General features: G+C 47.7%; 1 protein-coding gene across 2 annotated transcripts in view; it reads right to left on the bottom strand.

Moving 5' to 3' along the window:
• Positions 1 to 12,294, bottom strand: part of LOC110499334 (zinc finger matrin-type protein 4) — a 161,858-nt gene that overhangs the window by 68,638 nt on the left and 80,926 nt on the right. For both annotated transcript variants that reach the window (XM_036956195.2, XM_090213002.1), the window contains exon 4: positions 1,444 to 1,621. In XM_036956195.2, coding sequence (XP_036812090.1) covers positions 1,444 to 1,621 — 178 coding nt within the window. The remainder of the gene's footprint in view (positions 1 to 1,443; positions 1,622 to 12,294) is intronic.

The raw sequence follows: 12,294 nt of genomic DNA, 5'->3' as shown, positions 1-12,294 counted from the left end.
AAGGACACAGCCAAGATAACGCAGGAGTGGCTTGGGGACAAGACTCTGAATGTCCTTGAGTGGCCCAGCCAGAGCCCAGACTTGAACCTGATCTAACATCTCTGGAGAGACCTGAAAATAGCTGTGCAGTGATGCTCCCCATCCAACCTGACTGAGCTTGAGAGGATTTGCAGAGAACCATTTGCATTTTTAGTGACGCCCTTCTGTGCTATGCTGGTAAAACTGTAAATGGCAGAACTGTATGGATACTGCCCAAGCCTAGTTTCCATGTGTGTGTGTGGTGTGAGACAGAGAGAAAGCAATAGGGTGAAAGACAGAAGGAAAGCGAGAGAAAGTGAAAGAGAATGCGAAAGAGAGCAAAGGTGAAAGAGAGAGAGAGAGAGAGAGAGAGAGAGAAGTCATAGTTGAAAGGCTGCCCATGCTGTTGGGCATGGAGAGTGAACAATGCTGTATCCCCTTGGGTATTGGGGATTAAGCTTTCTTCAGCCGATAGACTGTATGGCATGCTATCATTTGGAAGTTGTTGCAACATTTGCAGGCATATGTGAATGGCAAGGACAAACCTTAAACCATCCAGAGAACAGTGTACAACAGCATATTGTACCCTACAGCACTCTGTTATTCTGGCACATAGGTAGACAAATGGGTTAGCTCCAGTAAAGCTGTTGGCTGTGTCGTTTAGGACCTTGGTCTGATGTATGTGTCAACTGGCTTGGATTGTGTTTCGTATACACACATACACACATACACACGCACACACACTTTGTTCAGGGATATATGAGAGCTGTTGTTTTATCACATAGAAAACCATGGTGAGGGTGTGTGTGTCCAGGGCAGAGGTCACTTATCTTCATTATATAAATCCACACACGCACACTAAAAGGCATTGTGACATAAATCCACTGGCAGATGGCAGTGGCTTTATTGCAGCCTTATTGATTCAGGAGTAGTTGGTTTGGGGTCAACAGTTCAATCTGTGTGTGTGTGTGTGTGTGTGTGTGTGTATGTGTGTGTGTGTGTGTGTGTGTGTGTGTGTGTGTGTGTGTGTGTGTGTGTGTGTGTGTGTGTGTGTGTGTGTGTGTGTGTGTGTGTGTGTTTGTGTGAGTGTATGGGGCGCCAGGTAGCCTAGTGGTTAAGAGCATTGGGCCAGTAACTGAAAGGTTGCTTGTCCAAATCCCTGAGCTGACTAGGTGAAAAATGTGTCAATGTGCCTTTAAGCAAGGCACTTACATTGACATTTGAGTAACTTAGCAGAGAGACTTACAGTAGTGCATTCATCTTAAGATAGCTCGGTGGGAAAACCACATACCACAGTCAGAGTCAGTACATGTTGTCCTTTATAAAGTAGCTATCAGCAAAGTAAGAGTTAGTGGGAAAACCTGTCAGTTGCTCTGAATAAGAGTGTCTGCTAAATGACTGAATGAGCATGAACGTGTGGGTTACCTGTGGTGGTAGGGCTGTTGGTAGCAGTAGGTAAGCTGGGTGTTTCTCCCAGTACCAGTCGTACTCTCTTGGCATGTGTCTTGCCCTGGTAGTGAGACTGGGCCACGATGGCCGACGTGAAGAACATATTACATAACGTACAGCACTTATTGCTGTCCACCTCTGTCTCTGCACTGTCCTGAAGGGAGGAGAGGAGACGTGAAGGGGTGACGGAGAGGAGAGGAGGAGAAAAGAGGAGAAAAAAGAGAGAAAAACATGTTAAAGTATACCACTTATTGCTGTCCACCTCTGTCTCTGCACTGTCCTGAAGGGAGGAGAGGAGAGAGGGATGGAAAGGAGTAGGGAGAGGAGAGAGGACGAGGTGAGGAATGGTGAGGGCAGGAGAGAGGAGGGAGAGGAGAGAGGATGAGGTGAGGAATGGTGAGGGCAGGAGAGAGGAGGGAGAGGAGAGAGGATGAGGTGAGGAATGTTGAGGGCAGGAGAGAGGAGGGAGAGGAGAGAGGATGAGGTGAGGAATGTTGAGGGCAGGAGAGAGGAGGGAGAGGAGAGAGGATGAGGTGAGGAATGGTGAGGGCAGGAGAGAGGAGGGAGAGGAGAGAGGACGAGGTGAGGAATGGTTAGGGCAGGAGAGAGCAGGGAGAGGAGAGAGGATGAGGTGAGGAATGGTGAGGGCAGGAGAGAGGAGGGAGAGGAGAGAGGATGAGGTGAGGAATGGTGAGGGCAGGAGAGAGGAGGGAGAGGAGACAGGATGAGGTGAGGAATGGTGAGGGCAGGAGAGAGCAGGGAGAGGAGAGAGGATGAGGTGAGGAATGGTGAGGGCAGGAGAGAGGAGGGAGAGGAGAGAGGATGAGGTGAGGAATGGTGAGGGCAGGAGAGAGGAAAGAGAGGAGAGAGGGGAGAGGATGAGGTGAGGAATGGTGAGGGCAGGAGAGAGGAGGGAGAGGAGAGAGGATGAGGTGAGGGCAGGAGAGAGGAGGGAGAGGAGAGAGGATGAGGTGAGGGCAGGAGAGAGGAGGGAGAGGAGAGAGGATGAGGTGAGGAATGGTGAGGGCAGGAGAGAGGAAAAAGAGGAGAGAGGGGAGAGGATGAGGTGAGGAATGGTGAGGGCAGGAGAGAGGAAAGAGAGGAGAGAGGGGAGAGGATGAGGTGAGGAATAGTGAGGGCAGGAGAGAGGAGGGAGAGGAGAGAGGATGAGGTGAGGGCAGGAGAGAGGAGGGAGAGGAGAGAGGATGAGGTGAGGAATGGTGAGGGCAGGAGAGAGGAGGGAGAGGAGAGAGGATGAGGTGAGGAATGGTGAGGGCAGGAGAGAGGAAAGAGAGGAGAGAGGGGAGAGGATGAGGTGAGGAATGGTGAGGGCAGGAGAGAGGAGGGAGAGGAGAGAGGATGAGGTGAGGAATGGTGAGAGGAGGGAGAGGAGAGAGGATGAGGTGAGGGCAGGAGAGAGGAGGGAGAGGAGAGAGGATGAGGTGAGGAATGGTGAGGGCAGGAGAGAGGAGGGAGAGGAGAGAGGATGAGGTGAGGGCAGGAGAGAGGAGGGAGAGGAGAAAGGGATGAAGGGGGTGATAGTGATGAGAGGAAAGGAGAGAAGAGGGGTGATGGAGAGGAGAGATGAATGGGGAGATAGAGAAGAATAGCACAAGGGAAGGAAGAGAGAGAGAGCAGAAGAATATACTGTAGGAGGGTAGAAGGTGAAAACAAAAATAAATAAATAAACTTGGCACAAACAAGAAGACACCATGAAAGTCAAGACTGCTGCATCTCTGGCTGGCTCTCAGTGATCTGATCCCCCCCGCACAGGACATATCAAATATGAATCTGTTCCAGTGAGACAAGGTCTCAGTTAACACCACTGTTTGATTTTTAATGAGCTAGAGTTTGGACACAACTGTAGATGAAAATACACACCACTAGATTGCTCCCTGTCCATCTCTCGTTCTGTCTGTCTTTTCACACCTGATCTTCTCACCCTTTCATTGTCTTTTCATCACTCTATTGGCTCCTTCTGCCCTTTTCTTTCTCTCCTTCCTGTCTATAACCCCTTCATCTCTCTCCTTCCTGTCTATCACCACTTCATCTCTCTCCTTCCTGTCTATAACCCCTTCATCTCTCTCTCCTTCCTGTCTATCACCACTTCACCTCTCTCCTTCCTGTCTATAACCCCTTCATCTCTCTCCTTCCTGTCTATAACCCCTTCATCTCTCTCCTTCATGTCAATAACCCCTTCATCTCTCTCCTTCCTGTCTATCACCACTTCATCTCTCTTTCCTTCCTGTCTATCACCACTTCATCTCTCTCCATCCTGTCTATAACCCCTTCATCTCTCTCCTTCATGTCAATAACCCCTTCATCTCTCTCTCCTTCCTGTCTGTCATCACTTCATCTCTCTCTCCTTCCTGTCTATCACCACTTCATCTCTCTTCTTCCTGTCTATCACCACTTAATCTCTCTCTCCTTCCTGTCTATAACCCCTTCATCTCTCTCCTTCCTGTCTATAACCCCTTCATCTCTCTCTCCTTCCTGTCTATCACCACTTAATCTCTCTCCTTCCTGTCTATCACCACTTCATCTCTCTCCTTCCTGTCTATCACCACTTCATCTCTCTCTCCTTCCTGTCTATCACCACTTAATCTTTCTCTCCTTCCTGTCTATCACCACATAATCTCTCTCCTTCCTGTCTATCACCACTTCATCTCTCTCCTTCCTGTCTATCACCGCTTCATCTCTCTCCTTCCTGTCTATCACCACTTCATCTCTCTCTCCTTCCTGTCTATCACCACTTCATCTCTCTCTTTCCTGTCTATCACCACTTCATCTCTCTACTTCCTGTCTATCACCACTTTATCTCTCTCTCCTTCCTGTCTATCACCACTTCATCTCTCTCCTTCCTGTCTATAACCCCTTCATCTCTCTCTCCTTCCTGTCTATCACCACTTCATCTCTCCTTCCTGTCTATCACCCCTTCATTTCTCTCTCAATCCTGTCTATCACCACTTCATCTCTCCTTCCTGTCTATCACCACTTAATCTCTCTCCTTCCTGTCTATCACCACTTCATGTCCCTCCTTCCTGTCTATAACCCCTTCATCTCTCTCTCCTTCCTGCCTATAACCCCTTTATCTCTCTCTCCTTCCTGTCTATAACCCCTTCATCTCTCTTTCCTTCCTGTCTATCACCCCTTTATCTCTCTCTCCTTCCTGTCTATAACCCCTTCATCTCTCTCTCCTTCCTGTCTATAACCCCTTTATCTCTCTCTCCTTCCTGTCTATAACCCCTTCACCTCTCTCTCTGTCCTGTCTATCACCCCTTTATCTCTCTCTCCTTCCTGTCTATCACCACTTCATCTCTCCTTCCTGTCTATCACCACTTAATCTCTCTCCTTCCTGTCTATCACCACTTCATCTCCCTCCTTCATGTCTATCACCACTTCATCTCTCTCCTTCCTGTCTATAACCCCTTCATCTCGCTCTCCTTCCTGTCTATAACCCCTTCATCTCTCTCTCCTTCCTGTCTATCATCACCTCATCTCTCTCCTTCCTGTCTATCACCCCTTTATCTCTCTCTCCTTCCTGTCTATCACCCCTTCATCTCTCTCCTTCCTGTCTATCATCACCTCATCTCTCTCCTTCCTGTCTATCATCACCTCATCTCTATCCTTCCTGTCTATCACCCCTTTATCTCTCTCTCCTTCCTGTCTATCACCCCTTCATCTCTCTCCTTCCTGTCTATCATCACCTCATCTCTCTCTCCTTCCTGTCTATCACCACTTCATCTCCCTCCTTCCTGTCTATCACCCCTTCATCTCTCTCCTTCCTGAATATCATCACCTCATCTCTCTCCTTCCTGTCTATAACCCCTTCATCTCTCTCTCCTTCCTGCCTATAACCCCTTTATCTCTCTCTCCTTCCTGTCTATAACCCCTTCATCTCTCTTTCCTTCCTGTCTATCACCCCTTTATCTCTCTCTCCTTCCTGTCTATAACCCCTTCATCTCTCTCTCCTTCCTGTCTATAACCCCTTTATCTCTCTCTCCTTCCTGTCTATAACCCCTTCACCTCTCTCTCTGTCCTGTCTATCACCCCTTTATCTCTCTCTCCTTCCTGTCTATCACCACTTCATCTCTCCTTCCTGTCTATCACCACTTAATCTCTCTCCTTCCTGTCTATCACCACTTCATCTCCCTCCTTCATGTCTATCACCACTTCATCTCTCTCCTTCCTGTCTATAACCCCTTCATCTCGCTCTCCTTCCTGTCTATAACCCCTTCATCTCTCTCTCCTTCCTGTCTATCATCACCTCATCTCTCTCCTTCCTGTCTATCACCCCTTTATCTCTCTCTCCTTCCTGTCTATCACCCCTTCATCTCTCTCCTTCCTGTCTATCATCACCTCATCTCTCTCCTTCCTGTCTATCATCACCTCATCTCTCTCTCCTTCCTGTCTATCACCACTTCATCTCCCTCCTTCCTGTCTATCACCCCTTCATCTCTCTCCTTCCTGAATATCATCACCTCATCTCTCTCCTTCCTGTCTATAACCCCTTCATCTCTGTCTCCTTCCTGTCTATCAGCCCTTCATCTCTCCTTCCTGTCTATCACCCCTTCATCTCTCCTTCTTGTCTATCAGTCCCTTCATCTTTCCTTGCTGTCTATCACTCCTTCATCTCTCTCTCTCCTTCCTGTCTATCATCCCTTCATCTCTCTCTCCTTCCTATCTATCACCCCTTCATCTCTTTCTCCTTCCTGTCTATCACCCGTTCATCTCTCCTTCCTGTCTATCACCCCTTCATCTCTCTCTCCTTCCTGTCTATCACCCCTTCATCTCTCCTTTCTGACTATCAGCCCCTTCATCTCTCCTTCCTGTCTATCACCCCTTCATCTCTCTCTCCTTCCTGTCTATCACCCCTTCATCTTTCCTTCCTGTCTATCACCCATTCATCTCTCCTTCCTGTCTATCACCCCTTCATCTCTCTCTCCTTCCTATCTATCACCCCTTCATCTCTCCTTCCTGTCTATCAGCCCCTTCATCTCTCCTTCCTGTCTATCACCCCTTCATCTCTCTCTCCTTCCTGTCTATCACCCCTTCATCTCTCTCTCCTTCCTGTCTATCACCACTTCATCTCTCTCCTTCCTGTCTATAACCCCTTCATCTCTCCTTCCTGTCTATCACCCCTTCATCTCTCTCTCAATCCTGTCTATCACCACTTCATCTCTCTCCTTCCTGTCTATCACCACTTAATCTCTCTCCTTCCTGTCTATAACCCCTTCATCTCTCTCCTTCCTGTCTATCATCACTTCATCTCTCTCCTTCCTGTCTATCAGCCCCTTCATCTCTCCTTCCTGTCTATAACCCCTTTATCTCTCTCTCCTTCCAGTCTATCACCCCTTTATCTCTCTCTCCTTCCTGTCTATCACCCCTTCATCTCTCTCCTTCCTGTCTATCATCACCTCATCTCTCTCCTTCCTGTCTATAACCCCTTCATCTCTCTCTCCTTCCTGTCTATCAGCCCCTCATCTCTCTCCTTCCTGTCTATCACCACTTCATCTCCCTCCTTCCTGTCTATCACCCCTTTATCTCTCTCTCCTTCCTGTCTATCACCCCTTCATCTCTCTCCTTCCTGTCTATCATCACCTCATCTCTCTCCTTCCTGTCTATCATCACCTCATCTCTATCCTTCCTGTCTATCACCCCTTTATCTCTCTCTCCTTCCTGTCTATCACCCCTTCATCTCTCTCCTTCCTGTCTATCATCACCTCATCTCTCTCTCCTTCCTGTCTATCACCACTTCATCTCCCTCCTTCCTGTCTATCACCCCTTCATCTCTCTCCTTCCTGAATATCATCACCTCATCTCTCTCCTTCCTGTCTATAACCCCTTCATCTCTGTCTCCTTCCTGTCTATCAGCCCTTCATCTCTCCTTCCTGTCTATCACCCCTTCATCTCTCCTTCTTGTCTATCAGTCCCTTCATCTTTCCTTGCTGTCTATCACTCCTTCATCTCTCTCTCTCCTTCCTGTCTATCATCCCTTCATCTCTCTCTCCTTCCTATCTATCACCCCTTCATCTCTTTCTCCTTCCTGTCTATCACCCGTTCATCTCTCCTTCCTGTCTATCACCCCTTCATCTCTCTCTCCTTCCTGTCTATCACCCCTTCATCTCTCCTTTCTGACTATCAGCCCCTTCATCTCTCCTTCCTGTCTATCACCCCTTCATCTCTCTCTCCTTCCTGTCTATCACCCCTTCATCTTTCCTTCCTGTCTATCACCCATTCATCTCTCCTTCCTGTCTATCACCCCTTCATCTCTCTCTCCTTCCTATCTATCACCCCTTCATCTCTCCTTCCTGTCTATCAGCCCCTTCATCTCTCCTTCCTGTCTATCACCCCTTCATCTCTCTCTCCTTCCTGTCTATCACCCCTTCATCTCTCTCTCCTTCCTGTCTATCACCCCTTCATCTCTTTCTCCTTCCTGTCTATCACCCGTGTATCTCTCCTTCCTGTCTATCACCCCTTCATCTCTCTCTCCTTCCTGTCTATCACCACTTCATCTCTCTCCTTCCTGTCTATAACCCCTTCATCTCTCCTTCCTGTCTATCACCCCTTCATCTCTCTCTCAATCCTGTCTATCACCACTTCATCTCTCTCCTTCCTGTCTATCACCACTTAATCTCTCTCCTTCCTGTCTATAACCCCTTCATCTCTCTCCTTCCTGTCTATCATCACTTCATCTCTCTCCTTCCTGTCTATCAGCCCCTTCATCTCTCCTTCCTGTCTATAACCCCTTTATCTCTCTCTCCTTCCAGTCTATCACCCCTTTATCTCTCTCTCCTTCCTGTCTATCACCCCTTCATCTCTCTCCTTCCTGTCTATCATCACCTCATCTCTCTCCTTCCTGTCTATAACCCCTTCATCTCTCTCTCCTTCCTGTCTATCAGCCCCTCATCTCTCTCCTTCCTGTCTATCACCACTTCATCTCCCTCCTTCCTGTCTATAACCCCTTCATCTCTCTCTCCTTCCTGTCTATAACCCCTTTATCTCTCTCTCCGTCCTGTCTATCACCCTTTTATCTCTCTCTCCTTCCTGTCTATCACCCCTTCATCTCTCATTCTTGTCTATCAGACCCTTCATCTCTCCTTGCTGTCTATCACTCCTTCATCTCTCTCTCCTTCCTGTCTATCATCCCTTCATCTCTCTCTCCTTCCTGTCTATCACCCCTTCATCTCTTTCTCCTTCCTGTCTATCACCCGTTCATCTCTCCTTCCTGTCTATCATCCCTTCATCTCTCTCTCCTTCCTGTCTATCACCACTTCATCTCTCTCTCCTTCCTGTCTATCACCCCTTCATCTCTCCTTCCTGTCTATCAGCCCCTTCATCTCTCCTTCCTGTCTATCATCACCTCATCTTCCTCCTTCTTGTCTATCACCCCTTCATCTCTCTCTCCATCCTGTCTATAACCGCTTCATCTCTCTCCTTCCTGTCTATAACCCCTTCATCTCTCTCTCCTTCCTGTCTATAACCCCTTCATCTCTTTCTCCTTCCTGTCTATCACCCCTTTATCTCTCTCTCCTTCCTGTCTATAACCCATTCATCTCTCTCCTTCCTGTCTATCACCCCTTTATCTCTCTCTCCTTCCTGTCTATAACCGCTTCATCTCTCTCCTTCCTGTCTATCATCACCTCATCTCTCTCCTTCCTGTCTATAACCCCTTCATCTCTCTCTCCTTCCTGTCTATCAGCCCTTCATCTCTCCTTCCTGTCTATCACCCCTTCATCTCTCCTTCTTGTCTATCAGCCCCTTCATCTTTCCTTGCTGTCTATCACCCCTTCATCTCTCTCTCCTTCCTGTCTATCAGCCCTTCATCTCTCCTTCCTGTCTATCACCCCTTCATCTCTCCTTCTTGTCTATCAGCCCCTTCATCTTTCCTTCCTGTCTATCATCCCTTCATCTCTCTCTCCTTCCTGTCTATCACCCCTTCATCTCTTTCTCCTTCCTGTCTATCACCCGTTCATCTCTCCTTCCTGTCTATCACCCCTTCATCTCTCTCTGCTTCCTGTCTATCAGCCCCTTCATCTCTCCTTCCTGTCTATCACCCCTTCATCTCTCTCTCCTTCCTGTCTATTTCTCCTTCATCTCTCCTTCCTGTCTACCAGCCCCTTCATCTCTCCTTCCTGTCTATCACCCGTTCATCTCTCCTTCCTGTCTATCACCCCTTCATCTCTCTCTCCTTCCTATCTATCACCCCTTCATCTCTCCTTCCTGTCTATCAGCCCCTTCATCTCTCCTTCCTGTCTATCACCCCTTCATCTCTCTCTCCTTCCTGTCTATCACCCCGTCATCTCTCTCTCCTTCCTGTCTATCACCCCTTAATCTCGTTCTCCTTCCTGTCTATCACCCGTTTATCTCTCATTCCTGTCTATCACCCCTTCATCTCTCTCTCAATCCTGTCTATCACCACTTCATCTCTCTCCTTCCTGTCTATCACCACTTAATCTCTCTCCTTCCTGTCTATAACCCCTTCATCTCTCTCCTTCCTGTCTATCATCACTTCATCTCTCTCCTTCTTGTCTATCACCACTTCATCTCTCTCTTTCCTGTCTATCAGCCCTTCATCTCTCTCCTTCCTGTCTATCACCACTTCATCTCCCTCCTTCCTGTCTATCACCCCTTCATCTCTCCTTCTTGTCTATCAGACCCTTCATCTCTCCTTGCTGTCTATCACTCCTTCATCTCTCTCTCCTTCCTGTCTATCATCCCTTCATCTCTCTCTCCTTCCTGTCTATCACCCCTTCATCTCTTTCTCCTTCCTGTCTATCACCCGTTCATCTCTCCTTCCTGTCTATCACCCCTTCATCTCTCTCTCCTTCCTGTCTATCACCACTTCATCTCTCTCTCCTTCCTGTCTATCACCCCTTCATCTCTCCTTCCTGTCTATCAGCCCCTTCATCTCTCCTTCCTGTCTATCACCCCTTCATCTCTCTCTCCTTCCTGTCTATCAGCCCCTTCATCTCTTTCTCCTTCCGGTCTATAACCCCTTTATCTCTCTCTCCTTCCTGTCTATAACCCCTTCATCTCTTTCTCTTTCCTGGCTATCACCCGTTCATCTCTCCTTCCTGTCTATCACCCCTTCATCTCTCTCTCCTTCCTATCTATCACCCCTTCATCTCTCCTTCCTGTCTATCACCCCTTCATCTCTCCTTCCTGTCTATCAGCCCCTTCATCTCTCCTTCCTGTCTATCACCCCTTCATCTCTCTCTCCTTCCTGTCTATCAGCCCCTTCATCTCTTTCTCCTTCCTGTCTATCACCCCTTCATCTCTCTCTCCTTCCTGTCTATCAGCCCCCTAATCTCTTTCTCCTTCCTGTCTATCACCCCTTCATCTCTCTCTCCTTCCTGTCGATAACCCCTTAATCTCTCTCTCCTTCCTTTCTATAACCCCTTCATCTCTTTCTCCTTCCTGGCTATCAGCCCCTTCATCTCTCTTTCTTTCCTGTCTATCAGCCCCTTCATCTCTCCTTCCTGTCTATCAGCCCCTTCATCTCTACTTCCTATCTATCACCCCTTCATCTCTCTCTCCTCTCCATCATCTCCATCATCTCTCTCTCCTTCCTGTCTATCACCCCTTCATCCCTCCAAAAGAATAAAGACATTTCAAATGTCATATTATATTTTTCTCTCTCTCCTTCCTGTCTATGTATTTCCACACTTGCTCTATGTCTCATCTGTTCACAGTTTCTCCCTTTCTGCTCTTTCATGCCTTCTCTCTCTCTCTTCTCTTTTTCATAGAACTTTTCACACCACTCTCTCTCTCTCTCTCACTCTCTGCTCAGTCTGTTGGCACAGTTCTCCTCCTCCCCTTTTTCTCTCACTCTCCTCTCTCTTGTTCAGTCTCTCTTTCCTTTCACACCACTCCCTCTCGCCCAAGTGTCAAATTGAGTCAGAAGAGAGAAACCTTAGAGGACGATGAAGTGCAATAGTAAAAATGTGTCTCCCGCGATGGTATGGTACTGTGTGTGTGTGTGTGTGTGTGTGTGTGTGTGTGTGTGTGTGTGTGTGTGTGTGTGTGTGTGTGTGTGTGTGTGTGTGTGTCTGCCGCTGTGTCAGTGTGTGTTAACATCAAAAACTGTAGAGGTTCTGAGAGTTTGGTACACCTCTACCTTCCAGCACTCTGTTTTCTCTCTCTACTTTCTCAGTCCGTCTCTCTCTCTGATCTTCCTGTTATTTTCTCTCCCTTTTCTCTGTCTGTTTGTCTCATCTACTGGGTAAATGGTACTCTTTCCATCTCTGTCTGTTTGTCTCATCTACTGGGTAAATGGTACTCTTTCCATCTCTGTCTGTCTTTTTCATCTACTGGGTAAATGGTACTCTTTCCATCTCTGTCTGTCTGTCTCATCTACTGGGTAAATGGTACTCTTTCCATCTCTGTCTGTCTGTCTCATCTACTGGGTAAATGGTACTCTTTCCATCTCTGTCTGTTTGTCTCATCTACTGGGTAAATGGTACTCTTTCCATCTCTGTCTGTCTGTCTCATCTACTGGGTAAATGGTACTCTTTCCATCTCTGTCTGTTTGTCTCATCTACTGGGTAAATGGTACTCTTTCCATCTCTGTCTGTCTTTTTCATCTACTGGGTAAATGGTACTCTTTCCATCTCTGTCTGTCTGTCTCATCTACTGGGTAAATGGTACTCTTTCCATCTCTGTCTGTCTCATCTACTGGGTAAATGGTACTCTTTCCATCTCTGTCTTTTTCATCTACTGGGTAAATGGTACTCTTTCCAGCTCTGTCTGTTTGTCTCATCTACTGGGTAAATGGTACTCTTTCCATCTCTGTCTGTCTTTTTCATCTACTGGGTAAATGGGTAC

Source organism: Oncorhynchus mykiss, chromosome 20 (genome assembly GCF_057628025.1).
Source record: "Oncorhynchus mykiss isolate SJ-2025 chromosome 20, ASM5762802v1, whole genome shotgun sequence".
Taxonomy (NCBI): Eukaryota; Metazoa; Chordata; class Actinopteri; order Salmoniformes; family Salmonidae; genus Oncorhynchus; species Oncorhynchus mykiss.
The sequence above is the reverse complement of the archived record's forward strand: the minus strand, read 5'-3'. Positions and strand labels throughout refer to the sequence as shown.